Source organism: Tamandua tetradactyla, chromosome 2 (genome assembly GCF_023851605.1).
Source record: "Tamandua tetradactyla isolate mTamTet1 chromosome 2, mTamTet1.pri, whole genome shotgun sequence".
Classification (NCBI taxonomy): domain Eukaryota; kingdom Metazoa; phylum Chordata; class Mammalia; order Pilosa; family Myrmecophagidae; genus Tamandua; species Tamandua tetradactyla.
The window spans coordinates 116,878,289-116,894,484 of NC_135328.1; the positions used below are offsets into that span (position 1 = coordinate 116,878,289).

Sequence of the window (16,196 nt, forward strand, 5' to 3'; positions counted from 1 at the left end):
TGTGTGCGTCGCGCGCCCGCCTGGGGTCAGCGGCTCTGGACATTCTCGGCGAGCGAGCCCGGGCGGAGGGAGGCGCACGAGAGCGCGCGCGCGGAGGCCGGAGGCGGGGAATAGGAGCGGGCGAGGCGGAGGCGGAGGCGAGGGAGGGGGAGGGAAGGACCCGCCCGCCGCGCCCCGGTCGCTCGGCATGTGTGGCCGTAGGCGCCCGACGCTGCCGCTGTCCCCGGGCTGAAGCCGCGCCCGGGAGCCCAGGACGGTGCGTGCGCGAGTGTGTGCGCGAGTGTGGTGTGTCTTCTGCGCGGGTGAGCGCTGCGCCGGCCCAGAGCCCCCCCCTGCTCCTCCGGGCCGCGGTGCATGTTCGCCTCCTGCCACTGTGTGCCGAGAGGCAGGAGGACCATGAAAAGGATCCACTTTCGGAGCTCCAGCATCAAATCGCTCAGCCAGGAGATGAAATGCACCATTCGGCTGCTGGACGACTCGGAGATCTTCTGCCACATCCAGGTGCGGCTGGCGCGGTACGAGGGCGCGGGGCGCGCGCCGGGCAGGGCGGGGGGCCTCTGCGGGTGGACGTACGCTGGCAGGAGCGAGGAATACACTCGGGGGTCTCTACTAAAAAATATTTGCTTCCTCGGCGCCCTGAGGTGGGGGAGACCTAACCTGGGATGGGGACATGGCCCAAGCAGGCGCCAGCGTGCCTTGTTCGCGTCGCGTCAGGTTCCCTGGCGTGCACACTGTGCGCACATTTTACTGCGCCTAGGCTGGGGGCGCGGGGCAGCTGCCTCTGGGCCACTCTGATTCCTCGGTCCCCTACCTGGACAAGAAATGGGAGCTCCGAGAGCCGAGGGGGGCACCTACATGTCGTTCGCATTCCTTCTCCCACTTGGAGAAAGCACCTACCAGCCCAGGTTCACTTATTTCTCTCTCCCGCGCCCTCGCTCCAGAGGTGCCCGCGGCTCCAGAAACCTGTTCTCCGCCCCTTGCCGCCCCCTGACAGTGGCCTTTACTTCGCCGCGTGGGGCGGCGGTGAAGTTTCCGGGAAGTGAGAGAGGCCAGGAAGCCTTGTGCTTCAGTCTTGGGGGATGGGGCGCGCTACGCCGATCTGTAGTTACCTCCAAAGGAATCTTGTAAAGTCTGAATGTTTTAGAGGAAGAAAAAGGGTTCCTGAGGCCGGCAAGGAGGGAACTTGCAGAACCCGGGTTCCCAAAAAAAGCAGCCCTTGGAGTCTTAGTGGACATTCATTCTCGCACAAGTAGGAAGAGAGTGCGGCATCTTGACGCGGCTGCCCCATCTTCGGCTAGTAAGTGCCTTTGGGCTTGCAGTAAATCTAGCATGAGCTGCAAGGATATGTGTGTATGTGTGCACGCGTGTGCACGCGCGTGCATACTTGTGATTCGTGTGTGTGTAGGAGGTGTGTGCCCCTCTCCCATGACCCCAGAGATGCCCTACTGCGTGTGCAGTCCCGAACGGTCGCGTCAGGGTTCAATGCTATTAGCTTCTGGCTTTTAAATCTATTTGATTATATGTCTCAGGGATTTTTAATCGGCCTGAGTCCTGAGGCCCTGGGACTGAGCTGTTTTGTTTATTTGTTTTGTTTTAAGTGCGGGGTACATCTCCGCGTTCCGGTGGAGGGGGGGGGCGGTGAATAGGGGCAGCGTCTCTCAGCGGCAGGAGTCAGTTTCTGGGCTGTGATTTCCATGAATGAATGAAAGGGCTTTCCCTGGATTTTCTTACTAGTGGGAGTTTGTGAAATGGGGATAGTCCCACTGATTTGTAAGCTGACAGCTGGGCCACTTTCAAGGCAGGAATGTGGTGCCCCACCATCTCCCAAGAAAGTAGGCTCCCACTCAGTTCTCTGGAGGATCTTGAATTTCATTCTGAGCTAAGCACCACTGCCAAACTTAATAATAAAAGGATTAGCAGGCTAGGCATTTTTTTCTGCTGCCACAAGGGTTACACAGAAAGGTTTGGTATGTACTGTCTTGAGATCCAGAGAGCCATTTGTGCACTTAAAATTCTGAGCTGAATGTCCATGTCCTTTAGCCCGTAGTGAATATGAAGATGATGGAGGGCCCAGTGGCACCAGAGTGAGCCTGCTGAGTTCTCCTTCGCTCTCTCAGCCCTTTGCATGCCCCTTCTCCCTTGGAGCTGATGCTATTGGTTATTTTTCACCCCTTAGGACTAAGTCTTCTTCAGCACAGACACACTTTCCCTAAAGGACAGGTATTTGTTGTCTGTTATTCTGGAAAACAATGCACGTAGCCAGTCTGTTTAATATCAGTTTGGAAAGTTCACAGTTGTATGGGCCAACTCATGCCAAAGAAGTTAAAAAGCTGTGTTCAGAACTTGACTTTGTTGCTGCTTAGAACAGACAAACAGTCATTTCATTGTGTGGCACACCTCTTTCTGCCCTTTGTCTCCTCAAATGAAGATTACCATTTTAGGCAAGTAAGATGAATTCAATGATTTTATTTAGATAATTTTGGACCTCATACCTCCCAAGAGGATTCCAAACCCAGGGATTGAAATTTCACTTTTGGAATATCAGGCCAGACACAAAATTTCCATTTATTTAGAGTGAAAGTGAAAAGGATTTTAAAAAAGGAAAGCATTTGGAGTCACCAGTACATGCCCTGAGAGAAATCATCTGCCTTTTCTTCTTTCTTTTCTTGCTTTATCTCCTTCTTCCCATAGAATTACAAAGTTAAAGGGGCACAGGGACCGTCCCACTTATCCTCCCTCCATAACCTGCCTCCACCTGCCTGCAGTAAGAGCCCAGAGTCCTGGTGCCTGCCTGATTCTGGAGGCTGGGCTGGAGCAGCAGTGGCTCTCCAACATGTGCTGGTTACCCCGATGGTGAGGAGTGCTGCCGGTGGTACTCAAAGTAAGTAGACAGACTCAAGCAGCTATACTCATTCCTTGGTGAGTGTGTGTCCCAAATTGAAAGAAACATGAGCTGCAAGGTTCCTCTGTAAGGTTCTAGTGGGTGACTGCAGGTGAAGGATGCAGGAATGTTAGAAAACTTCAGGGTTATTGTTTGGGACCTAGTGATTAGGTATAGCTGCTATTTGTTGAGCATCTCCTAGTTCTTTATACCCATTACAGCTTATCTCTACCATGTCTGAGTGTGGTAGGGATTATTCCCATTCTACAGATAAGAAAATGGAGGCACAAGTTTAAGTGACTTGCCCAAGGGCACGTCTCTATGAAGGAGTTGAGCAGCTGGAATTCCAATCCAGGATTGTCTGAATGCCTTTGATATATTACCCCATAGTTATGATACTTGAACTTTCCATGGAATGACAGACCCTGGAGGAGATAAACCCAAAGTGAGGGGTTAACCACTAGCTGAAGGTCAGTTGGGACTCAAAGTGACCCTCTCTGCCAGTTTGCAAACTTAATATGTCCAAAGTCTGATGGGAAGCCTGGCCTCCCAGAGCTGATGGGAATGCCACAGTTGGAAGGTCACTGGGGCCATCTGTCTGCCCCCATCCCAGCAACCTCATGTTGCCTTCAAGTAAACTCGACTCTTACATCGTCTGCTAGATTCTGCACAGCGCATTCCTGTATTTCTGATTGTAATATCCCCAAATAGTGCTGGTGCATTGAAAGGTAAAGTCTGAACTAAGCCAGAAGCCAAGGTGGGATTGCCTGGTGGTACCTTGATTTATAGCCTGACGGTAAAGGGGCTTGTGTTTTCTCACTCATCAATGTGCTTTCCACGGGGAGGGGCACTGACCTGCAAGTTCCATCGTATCATTTGCATGTGATTGCTTAGTCATTTGATGGTGTGAGTGTGAGCCCACAAATGTGTGTTGTTTACCTAAAGGAGAGTATGATCTGGAGGGCACATGGCAGTAGGGTAGAAGAGGAATTCCAAATAGTCAGGGAGTAAGAGAAGAGTAAGTGGTTGTTTTAGCTTGTTAAAGCTGCTGAAATGCAATATACCAGAAATGGACTGGCTTTTAACAATGGCAGTTTATTAGCTTACAAGCTTACGGTTCTGAGGCCATGAAAATGTCCAAGTCAAGGCATCATCATCAAATACCTGACTCCACCGTCACATGACAGGACACATGACGGGGTCTGCTGGTCTCTCCCTTCTCTTCTGGGTTTCGTTGCTTCTAGCTTCTGGTTTCAGAGGCTTCCTCTCTGTTTCTGTGACTTTCTGTACGCGCTTCTGTGTCTTATTCTTTTAGCTTCTGTCTCTGAATTTCATCCTCTTATAACGGACTCCAGTAAGAGGATTAAGACCCACCAAGTTGATGCCTCAACTAATAACTAACCTAATGAAAACGTCCCACCCACAATAGCTTTACACTCACAGGAATGGATTAGCTTTAAGAACATGATCTTCTGGAGTCCATAAAGCCTCCAAACCAAGACCGTGGCTGAGAGCTTATGTTCTCAAGCTCTCCTTGCTTGGGTCTGAACTCATGGGCTTATTAGGAGGATTAAAAGAGGAATAGATATCAAGTGCTTAGCCCATAGAGAAAATATTGGCTATCTTCATATTATGTGTTGGTATTTTGGAGGTAAGCCTAAAGAGAGGAAAAGCTTTGATTTAGAATCCAATGACTTTAATCCCAAACTCCATCACTTTCTAATGATGTGAGAATTGGACACTTGAAGTAAATTACTGAGCTTCTTGTTTTTCTTTCTTAGGAGATAGCTCAAATAATTCCTCAACTGCCATTCTCTGCTGGATTGTTAAGATGATGTATGTAAAGGTATTTTGTAAATGTTAAAATATTACACAAATGTAGCATAGCTTTTTTGGTGCATGGTCTGGGAATTGGACCAGGGTCTCCCACATAAAAGGTGAGTATTCTACGACTGAACCATCCGTGCACCCTAGCATACAGTTTTAATCAGTGTAGTTGGATTAAAAAACAAAAGAAAATGGAGCTGGGAAGATGTTTCTGTGCTCCCTGAACTTCTTATCTGTTAGAAGGGGAATTCAGTGACTACAAACATACATATGTGCTAAATATCAGCCCCCATGCTTGTCCTGCTGGTGAAATCCAAGGTAGGTCAAGCTGACAGCCATACCTTTTCTGCTGGTAAGGACAATCTAGTACTTTATCACACTCATCTAGAGTCCACTGAAAATCAGACTCAAAAGGAATAGAAAGGGGAGGGATTTGTTAAATTCTCTGGCCCAGCTCTGACGTGTTAGCCTTAGATTACATGAGCTAGTTCTTTATATTAAGAATATCCTGAAAAAAATAAAAGTAATGTTATCTCAATGCTTTGCTAAGATCTTATCTCTTGCTGGGCTCAAAGCAAAGGCTGAGTATTGAGTGCAGAGAGAATGCAATGCTGTTAGCTCCAAATCGTTTGGACAGCTGTCAACTAGGATCCTTTTTTAACTGCACTGTAACAAATTCTAATTCAGACTGGCTTTAAGGTTAAGGATATTTACTGGCTCATGTATCCAGAAGTTCCAAGTTAAGGGCTTAATTCAGAGTGTGTAGCTCTGTTTCTCTGGGAAACCGAGAAATAGCCTTTGTGATGGCTTCATCCCCAGACTGGGACTGATATAGTTTTAATGGCGCCAGTTCTCACATTTTCACAGAACAACCTTCAAGGGAAGTAGGAAGCCACTCCTAGTTCAGCATTCCAAGCAGAGGTCCTGCAGTTCCAGCGGAATCTTTGACCACCTGGGTCACATGTCCAGCCCTGAACCAATCACCGTGGAGGTGGGGAGGGCAGAGAATGTGCTCATTATGCAGCCAGAGCCTCCTCCTGGGACTCAGTGTAGGATGCCCTTCCTTTGGGGCATGTGATCTGCCTGGGGTGGGATGGGGTGAATTCCTAATCAGGGCTCTCTCCAGAAGGGGGAAGGAGAAAATGGCTGCTAGGAAGACATCCCCCAGTTATCACTCAAGATGATATGTCTAGGTTCATGATTCTCAAAGTGTGGTTCTGGGATCTCTGAAGCCCTTGTAGTGGATATATGAGGTAAATACTGTTTTCGGTTAATATTAAGGTGTTTGCCTTTTTTTGGGAAACAGTTTTATTGAGATATAATTCACATAGCATACAATTCACCCACTTAAAGGGGACAATTTTAGTATAAATTGTAATCATAATTACAATTAGTTTTAGAATATTTTGATCATCCCAAAAAGAAACCCTGCAATCATCTCCCTCCTCCCATTTCTCCCAAACCCTCCAGCCTTAGGCCACCACAAGTCTACTTCCTGTCTCTATAGATTTGTCTATTCTGGAATTTGATATAAATGCAATCATATAATATGTGGTCTTTTGTGATTTACTTCTTTCACTTTGCAGGAAAGGAGAATCTAGGATGGGTCCCAGACGATAGGTTTGGGTGACAGGGGTATTGACGATGCCACTCACCAGGACAGACAGGACCAGACACATAATTTGTGGGGTCCAGTGCAGAATGAAAATGGGGGACCTCTTGTTAAAAAAGTAAGAATTTCAAGGTGGTGACAGCAGACCATTCAGCCAAGCCTGGCACTCTTCTAAGCAGGGTCCATGTGGAAATGCACACCCACGAACGAGGCCCTGAGACAATAGAATAAAGGAGAAGCATGTTGGGGGAGGAGGTGATGGATTCTGTCTTAGGCATGTTGACTTTCGAGGTGCATCTGAGTGAAGAGTAAATGCCCAGTGGACAGTTGGATGTAAGGGATGAAAGTCAGCAGAGAGGTCTGCAGTGGAGACACAGACGGGGTGGGGGATGGGCAGTAATGGTCATGCAGGTTGTGGTAGAAATCGGGTGATACAAATGAAACCATCGTGGTCGCTCTGCCTTTGTTGTCTAAATTTCTGCTTGGGACACCCTTAGTAAATCATACTAATGAATAAGGAGCCCTGATTTTTTCCCAAGGGCACCTGATAACTTTTCCTTTGTTAGGCAGCTCTGATCTGAGCAGGAGCTGGTCTCCATTTTCTTCTACAAATGGGGCACCCAAGTCACTGTTATCAGTGGGAAAGCATTTTCCTGTCCTTAATCCTCATGACCTAGCTTAGATTAACAGATCCAATCTCCTCAGCTTTAAAATTTTGCCTTACAAAGCCCAGGACTTCCGCTGTAGGTCAATTATCTCAGACCATGAACATGAAATAGATAATACATTGGTTAATCATATAACCATGGTGTTGGGGACAATTAAAGTAGCATGTATAAATTCCACCCTCAGCGATGCGGGAAACATGCAACATGGCTGCCAGGGCTGAAACAAAGAACAGCCTAAGCTATAATCAGCCTTCTTTACGGAAGTAATAGTAGTTCGCGCCAAAAGTACTAACCGTACATCTGCCCTCCACCCTAGCAACAGCAGTCACCAATCCCAAATCATCCCTTTGTCCTTATTCACCCAATCAGAGATCGTCACCTATCCCTACTAGCTACCCCCTCTCCTAGAGTATATATATACCCAGGCTTTTCAATAAACTTTTGCAGCTTGGTCAGAATATTTGTCTTGCTGTCATTCTTCGCGTCTCTTTGTCCCATTTCATTCTTCCCTCACAGGAGTTGGAGCCTCGGTTGATCGTCCTGCGGGCCGGGACACCATGGTTCAAAGTTAAAGGAACCATGTTTATATGAGGAACAGCTTTGCAAATTAGGCTGCGATAATTTATCCTTTCCCTATTTATATCTCACTATCCCCTATATAAATTTTGTTTTCTATTTAGCTTCCAAAGTGTTATTGTGAATATTAATTAAAATGAATTCATGTTCTGAAAAATCCCTTAGAGAAATAGTCTAATATTAGTAACTTAATGGCCTGGATCTTAGACATAAAACAGAATTTTGTCTGAATATATGTCTTTATTATGCTCAGGTTTGAAATATGATTATTCGGTGGCAAGGGAAAGCAATTAGCATGTTAACCAATCCAGGTTCGGTTTATTATCTCTCATCTCAGAAGCCTTAACGCTCTAGACCTTGATGATAAATGTTGAGCTGGAAAAGATCCACTGAACCAGTCTTCACATGCAAAATGTGAATATTCAAACACAATTGCTTTACTAATGGATGTCCCCACTGTTTTGAAAATAATGTTAGTTCCTGTGATCTATACCTGTATGTTAGGTGGCGAGGTGTATTTATTGAGTTCTTTCTTTAGTAGCAACCTTTCTCTTCACTTATATCCCTCTTAATATCATTGAGTAGTGTAATAATACTGTATGTTGGTTAGTTGATTAAATTGTGATACAGAGATGTTACATGTTCTGCTTTAGGTCTCATCTCTTTAGCAAAATTAGGATGGGATAAGTATGGTATTTTGAGTTTGAGGTTTGTTCCTAGTCCACTAATAACCACTATTATTTCATTTCTGAACTTTCCTTGGTAGTCTAAATGATAGACTCCTTTTCTACTGCACATTTTTTAATAGTGCAAGGGGAAAAGCACCGACCGTGTTTATGAGTAAAGAAAGCAAAGTGATGTCTTAGAGCTTTCATCCAAGGACACAATATCTACTTGTCCATGTGTGGCTGAATGCATATCCACATGAAAATTGCAACTTACCATGAATTTCTGAATATTTTGCTATCTGACATAGCTAGATAATTGAAACATATCTCCCCTTTCCTTTTACATGTTTGGAATGGGTTGGACATTACTTGTTGTTTGAAATTTCAAGTTAATGCCCAAGAGATTGCAAAAAAAAAAAAAAAAAAGAATGGGGGATGTGCATAGAATCATCTGTTTTCTAAGGTGGTTTATCTTGTAGTTTTGAGAACGACTCTTGAAGCTGAAATTTTAGCAATTGCAGACCGTGGTATTTTGAGGAGCTCTAGAAAAATATGAAACAAAATGTTTTTTTGGTCAGGCACTAGCTACATCCATGTTAAAAACCCCTGTTTTGGGTTGGGCCACGGTGGCTTAGCAGGCAGAGTTCTCGTCTGCCATGCCAGAGACCCGGGTTCGATTCCCAGTGTCTGTCCATGCAAAAAAAAAAAAAGTCTGTTTTGAAGCCTTCAGCATAAGAGTGATAAAATCTCTTGAGTGAGGGGCAGAAAAACACTTCAGGTTCTTTCCTACCACCTGGAGCCTTGTCAAGGATAACTTCACCTTCTGTGTTCCCAAACCTCGAGGGAGAAACTTTCTCCTGACGGGTAATGTGGCAATGGGGAGCCACCTTGAATGACATTCTTTCTCCTATCTTGGAGACAGTTTCTCCACCGGGTGTAGGTGGAACTTGGCTCAGTGCTGATTAAAAGACAAAAAACGAAGGAAAAGTTGAACAGTAATTCAAGGGCAGTTGAGAAGTCTGTTTGCAGTGCCAGCAGCAGTGTGGTAATTTGAGAATAGCAAATTAGAAGAACAAAGCAGATTTTAATCATATGCCACAGAGAAGAAGGTGGTTTAGGTTTATCTCCAAATTAGAGAAAGGGAAGCGTTTAATGCTATTATCCAATGTGCAGTGTTAAAGATGTCTTTCTTCCTTTCCTTTAGCCTTTCTCTAGTACACTCACTGGGTGGGAAATACTGGCTCCCTTCACCCTTAGTGTATTGAGCAGTTGTCAAATATAAAACACTTTCTAGGTGTTATTGGAAATGAAATGGGGAGAGAGACAGAGAAAGAGAAGGAGGGAGGGAAGGAAGGAGGGAGAGGGATAAAGAGAGGAAATGTGAGAGAAGGAGTGAGATCAAGGTCTTTACCCTCAGGAGATTTCAGTCTTTCTTGAAGACTTAAGAAAGTGTAGAAAGTGTCTCTTCCCACCTTTCCATTCACCCATCCATCCATCCACCCACGCACCCACTCTTTTACCCACTTACTTACCATCTATCAATATATTCATCCACCTACCTGCCCATTTATCCATCCATCCACTCATCTGTTTACCTACTCACCCAACCATTTGCACATCCATCTGTCTGTTCATCTGTCCCTCCATACATCCATCCAGCAAACATTTATTGAGCAACTCTGTTGAGGACTGTTCCGGATACCAAGGATACAAAGATAAATGAGAAAATGGTCACTGCTGGTCCAGTAGAGGAGACACCAGGATGTTACTGGAATACACAGAGGGGCCGATAGTAGAGCCAAAGTGTGGCTTTGGGGAAGGCGTAACCTCCTAGGCACTTTCCTCCAAAGCTGTTACTTCTGAAAATGATATTCTTTTTAAATTGATCATTAATATTTTCTTTTTTTATATATATGTTTTTTATTCGACATAACAACATACAAACACATTCTTACTATATGATCATTCCATTCTTGATATATAATCAATAACTCATAATATCACATAGTTGTATATTCGTCATCATGATCATTTCTTAGAACATTGCCATCAATTCAGAAAAAGAAATAAAAAGAAAACAGAAAAAAATTCCTGCATACCATACCCCTTACTCCTCCCTTTCATTGATCACTAGCATTTCAATCTACTAAATTTATTTTAACATGTGTTCCTTATTTATTTATTTTTAATCCATATGTTTTCCTCATCTGTCAATAAGGTAGATAAAAGGAGCATCAGACACAAGGTCATTAATATTTTCTTAATGACATGTAAAGTGTGAATAATAGCATCTTCGAGGACTTTATTATTCTTACTGCAGATGTCTCAGCAAGCACTGTACCTTGCTACAAAATGGGGTTTCAAGAAAGTTCTCTAAGAACCCTCCCCACCCGCATCCACATCCCACCATTCCTACCAGATTTTCACTCTCGAAGCCTGGAGCAGCCGTTGGGGGCTCTGACTTTCACCTTGTGGGGGCAGGGAAGTCTTTCTGGAGTAGACAGTGTCTGAGATGGCTTTTAAAGAGTAAGTAGGTATATTGGGGGAGGGTGGTGGGGGAGGTGCGGTTAGGAAACGAAGGGCATTCCAGCAGAAAGTGGAGAATCAGCAAAGCCATGTTGTTTGTGGGGGCCTAAAAGAAATGCCTTATAATTTTATATATCAACAGAGAGGTCCATAATAAGCAGTGGGAGAGTTAATTGGCAATTACCTGCTTGGACTACGACAATAATAGAGTGGACATTTGGTGTCTAGACAGCAATTTTGGTCACCGTTTATTAAGGAGAAATGAAGACATCTCCATTGGGGTGTGATTTGTATGGGCCAAGATGACCAGAATTGTTTTGTAGGGCTAGCTAACACTTCTAGAGTTAGAGGTAAGACTTGTTGAGCTTGTGGTGTCAGGTTCTAAATGCCTCCGTGTTTTTTGGTTGTTTTTATATGCTGTATGGCCGGGGTCACATTTCATTCTTTTCTATGTGAGTGTTCTGCTATTGCAGCACCATTTGTTGAATTTTTGTTTGTTTGTTTTTTTCTTTCTTTCTTTGCTTGTCTGTTCGAGCACTGGCCAGGATCGAACCTTGGTGTTTTTTTGATAAGTACTACCCTGAGGAACGCTGGAGTTTGCAAATTCTTAGTTAAGGTTTTACATCTGTATGTGCTAGAGATGAAGCAAGCCTTTCTTAATTAAAGATCTGGAAATTGGGGGAGTTTTCCAAGGTAATAGCAACCCCACCGCCACTGTTTTAGTCTGCTAAAGCTGCCAGAATGCAACACACCAGCGATGGATCGACTTTTAATACGATCGGCTTTTAGTACAAAAGGCAGCTAGCTTTCATCTGAGGTTCCCAGTTACATGGGAAGGCACAGGGCAATGCTGGCCTTCTCTTCTGGCTTCTGGGTTCCAGTAGCTTTCTCCAGGGCAATTCCTTTCTGTATCTCCAAACATCGGGGCTGAGCTCTGAGTGCTGCGATGAGGTATGCTGAGCTGCTTGGACAGTGCTGCGTTGAGCTCTCTTGTGACCTCTTTTTTTTAATCTCCACCTAATTAAATTAAATATCACTCATTGCGGAAGGCACTCCCCTTAGCCGATTGCAGATATAAGCAGCCATTGGTGAGTTTCTCATGCTAATGATTCAAGCCCACAGTAATAGAACTAGGCGCCATCACTTGGCCAAGTTGACACCTGAACCCAACTATCACAACCACAAACCTTTTAGAGTAGTCCTGAGCTCAGCCCAAGAGGGCCTGATTGCAAGTAGTTGTGGAGCCTTAAGTGTTGAAAGAGGAATTGAAAAAGGCCTCTTTAAGTGTTAGAGACCAGTGCTCTCCAATAGGACTTTTGCCATGATGGGAATGTTCTGTATCTGTGCTGTCCAAGATGGCAGCTCTAGTCTCATGTGGCTCTTGAGCACTTGAAGTATGACTAGCGTGACTGAGGATCTGAATTTTCAAAGTTATTTAATTTTAATGGAATTTAAGCTTCAATAACCACATGTGCTATTGGCTGCCATATTGGACAGTTCAGCCTTAGCCTCTTTGCAGTGACAGCTCTGGAAGCAGAGTGGAATGGTTTGCTCTACTCCCTGCTTTGCTCTACTCCCTGCTTTGCTCTGTACACTTTGGTCCTGTTTACACCTTTGGTGGGCATGCATTACTTTTGCAAAGGTCATTTCAAGGTTTTTAGAAGAATAAGTGTGCTGTCATTCTCAGAGAGGCTGTAAAGAACTGGAAAAGGATTTTAGATTTTTCATCCTATACCTTCATTTCTTCTCCGGAAGCATCTGAAGTCCAGAGAAGGAAAGGAACTCACTGAGCCCCGTGAGTTATAGAGAATCATGTCCCGAGCATCTAGATTTCCCCTTTTCATGCTGTTTTCACTTCCTGATAAGATGTTGTTCATAATGTTGTATTTTCTCTTTGTGCTTAGAAATAAGTGACATAAAGATTTAGAAAAAGAAAATTAATGCCTAAAACTTGTGATTATTGTAAAAAAAAAAACGACTGCTCAAACTGGAAACATTTTTTTTAACATTTAGTTTAGATATAACATTTTTTTTCTTTAATAATTACTCTAAAAGCACAAGGCAAAGCATCAGTAGTACAAAAGATTATCCAATTACAAGTAGCTCAACCTCTCACACCTGACCCCAGACCTAGTTCTCAATATCACTGCAGGTAGTTTTTCGTGAATCCTCCCAGATTTGCTTTTCCCTTCCAAAACGCTGGAGCACATTTTCCATCTATGTCCCTTTAAGCTCCCCTGCCCTCCTTGGCAGGCTTGCCTTTGTGCTGAGTGGCTGCTCATCACTTCCCGGTTCTTTGGGGGGTGTCTCTAGTGCCTTTCCCGCTGTGTCATTCCATTTCCCCTCCTTTGTAGCGTGACTGGAATAAATGAAGAGCCTTTCGTGCTCTCCCCTTTCTCCGCTCACTTTCATGTCTTGCAGACTTAGCATGTCTTCAAAGGGTACCTTTTCTCCCAAGCGTCCTGCTTAAAATTCCACTCTCTCAGCGATGTGTGAAGAAGAGTCAGGGATGCTGAAAGATATCTGACATGTCCGATTCCTTCCAGGGAATAGTGACTTACTGAGATCCCACAGGACTCCAGAGAGTGAAGGGCCGAGGAGAAAGGAGGCCTGGCTCTGGAGGAGGACGGAAAGGGAAGGGCAGGGATTTCCTCGGCAGGGATGTGGGAGTGATGCGCAGTGGATGGTATTTGGGGCACAGTATGACCATGGTTACTGCTTCCCATGCTCTCAGGAAGGCTTAGGAAACACTTTCTCATTTGTCCAACCAATCAAGTGATCAGTCGGTAAGCAAGGTTTACATTCATTAAACCAACACAATTTTCATGCCCGTCCTACGCACTGACAGATTTGTGCGTTCATCACCACAATCGATTTTAGAACATTTTCATTGCTTCAGTAATGCAATGAAATTGCATTATTGCAATTTCAATACATAATCCCTAATCTATTTCTGTCTCTATAGATGTATTTATATTTTATATAAATGGAATCATAATATGTAGTACTTTGTGTCTGGTTGGTTTCACTTAGCATAATGTTTTTAAGATGTTACTATTATTTCTTTAATTAGAAAAGTTGTAGGCTTACAGAAAAGTCCTGTAAAAAATATAGCATCCCCCCCAAAAAAATACAGTGTTCCCACATGCCCTGTATTGTTGACACTTTGCATGAGTATGATATATTTGTTACAGTTGGGGAAAGAATAATAAAGTAGTTCTATTAACTGTAGTCTATAGCTTACATCAGTCTATAGCTTACATCATTTACCGCCCTATGATTAACACCTTGTAATAGTGACGCACGTTTATTTAAGTTCATGGAGGAACGTTCTTTTTGGTGGCTTGAAATTTCACAGCCTCAGCTGCAATCGCTCCAGAGGTCAAGCCCTGGAGCAGGAACCTCAGAAAGGAGCCTTCCAGGTGAGGGTCGGTGGCTGGTGGCAGACGTGGCACCTGCCCTGCCGGAGTGTAGGTGGCAACCCCCACTCAGCTCTGTCAGGCAGCAGGGCTTATCCCTGACTCGGATTCGTGGTCGAGTATTTTGAGCGGTTGTGAATTATTGAAGTGCTGAGGCAGAAACGCTTCCTCGCCTTGAATCCTAACTGAAAATGGTGCTTGAAACTACAGCAAGTGGTTCAGCAGCTATTTACTTTGTCTGTTAATGGATGGGGGAGAAAGCGCTCACTCCTTCAGCCGGCAGCTACTTGTTTTCCCTTATTTGTCAACCTTTCCCAGCTCTCCAAATGGCCCCCTGATGCTCACCAGCATTTTTATTGTTATCATCTCATATTTTACAAAAATACCTGAGAGCGTTTTCCACCATTCTGGGTGCTCAGAGAGTGTGGGTCTCATCCATTCTCCCTCCAGGAGGGCTCCAGCCGAGAGAATAAGGGGCGGTCTCCCTGCCTTGGCTGCCAGGCGATTTGGGGATCCACTGAGCCTATTACTCTGGATTTATGCAGCACAGTATATTTTGTCAGATACCTCAGGTCCAGTTTCACTGGCCGTCTCCTGGGTAAGTCACTAAGCAGGGAAGCAGGACAACCTGATAAATCCAGGCCTGGCACCTGGGCTGGGTCTGGTGCGTGAGCTCCGGCTGGTGCGGAAACTTTTAAGAGGGACCACGTGTGTCTTTCTTAGTGAGCGACAGTGCTGTTCCGAGGCACTGAGTGGGGACCCCCCACCTTTCTTTTTTAAGCCAGATTTACTGGGATATAATTCACATATCATTCAATCCACCCATTCAAAGTGTATAATTCAGCGACTTTTAGGATATTCACAGAGCTGTGCATCCATCATTTCCATCAGTCCCCAAAGCAACTCCGTCCTCCTTGGCCATCACTGCCCAACCCCAGGAGGGCACTAAGCTGCTTCCTGTCTCTGTAGAGTTCCCCATCCTGGACCTTTCACGTAAATGCAATCATACAATGTGTAGCCCTTTGTGTGTGGCTTCTTTCACTTAGCGTGATGCTTTCAGGGTTCATCCGTGTTGTAGCATGTATAAGGACTTCATTCCTTTTTTGTGGCCAAATAATATTCCATCATATGGCTATACTACATTTTGTTTATCCATTTATCAGTTGATGGACATTTGGGTGGTTTCCATTTTTTTTGGCTGTTATGAATAATGCTGCTAGGAACATTCCTATACAAATTGTTGTGTGGACATTTGTGTTCATTTACCTAGAAGAAGAATTGCTGGGTCACATGGTACCTCTATGTTTAACTTTTTGAGGCACTTTCAGATTGTTTTCCAAAGTGGCTGTACCACTTTATGTTCCCCAAAGGACTGTCTGAGTAGGGTTTCAATTTCTCCACATCCTCACCAATAATACTGAACTACGATCTGGCTTTTGATTGTAGCTGTACTAGTGGGTGTGACGTGGTATCTCGTTGTGGTATAAATTTGCATTTCCCTCACAGTTCCCTCCCATATCTTGACTGTCACCTTTCTCTTCAGGTGGCAATACAGTCTGCTGGAGTTTGACATTTGAACAAATGAGGAGAACATGGCTGGTTCAAAGCCCTCCTCTCCTCAGGCAGCCTCACATTTATGGGGTACCCAGTGCACTAGAGCCTTTTCAGTCTGTCAGCCTGGGGGGCCCAAGACCAAACCACTGCCAAGAGTTTCACTCTTTGGCTAACTTCAGAGTGGACCTTCTGTTTTATTTTCACTGCTTTAAATGATCACATGAGCCACAAGAAAAAATAAAAAAGTTTTAGAGCAACTAGCTTTTTTCAACTGTTTATTTTAAAATACTTTCAAACTTATAGGACAGTTGCAAAAACAATTTAAATCCCATTCAGAGAACTCCAGCATACTTTCTGGATACCAGATCCACCAACTTTTAACATTTTGCTACATTTGCTCTATTGTTCTATCTCTCCATTCATGGGTCTGTCCACCCACCCATTGTCTGTCTATCTCTGTTTTCT

General features: G+C 44.5%; 2 protein-coding genes across 7 annotated transcripts in view; one reads left to right on the plus strand and one right to left on the minus strand.

Moving 5' to 3' along the window:
* The first annotated feature begins 373 nt into the window (after positions 1–373).
* Positions 374–16,196, plus strand: part of LOC143673722 (uncharacterized) — a 43,198-nt gene continuing 27,375 nt past the window's right edge. The window contains exons 1-3 of one of the 2 annotated variants that reach the window (XM_077148602.1): positions 374–501; positions 2,692–2,881; positions 6,295–10,096. In XM_077148602.1, the coding sequence (XP_077004717.1) occupies positions 397–501; positions 2,692–2,881; positions 6,295–6,338 (339 nt within the window). In that variant the 5' untranslated portion in view covers positions 374–396 and the 3' untranslated portion in view covers positions 6,339–10,096. Of the gene's footprint in view, positions 502–2,691; positions 2,920–6,294; positions 10,097–16,196 lie in introns of those variants that run through there. The other variant, XR_013170542.1, reaches the window with a different exon arrangement.
* The window catches only part of LOC143673721 (cytosolic carboxypeptidase 1-like), a 111,866-nt gene continuing 101,602 nt past the window's right edge, over positions 5,933–16,196 (minus strand). For all 5 annotated transcript variants that reach the window (XR_013170541.1, XM_077148600.1, XM_077148599.1 and 2 more), the window contains 2 exons: positions 9,836–9,921; positions 5,933–6,534 (listed from right to left, as the gene is read on the minus strand). Coding sequence is in view for 4 of the 5 variants with exons in the window: in XM_077148600.1 (XP_077004715.1) it covers positions 6,492–6,534; positions 9,836–9,921 (129 nt within the window). In the remaining variant the exon portion in view is untranslated. The remainder of the gene's footprint in view (positions 6,535–9,835; positions 9,922–16,196) is intronic.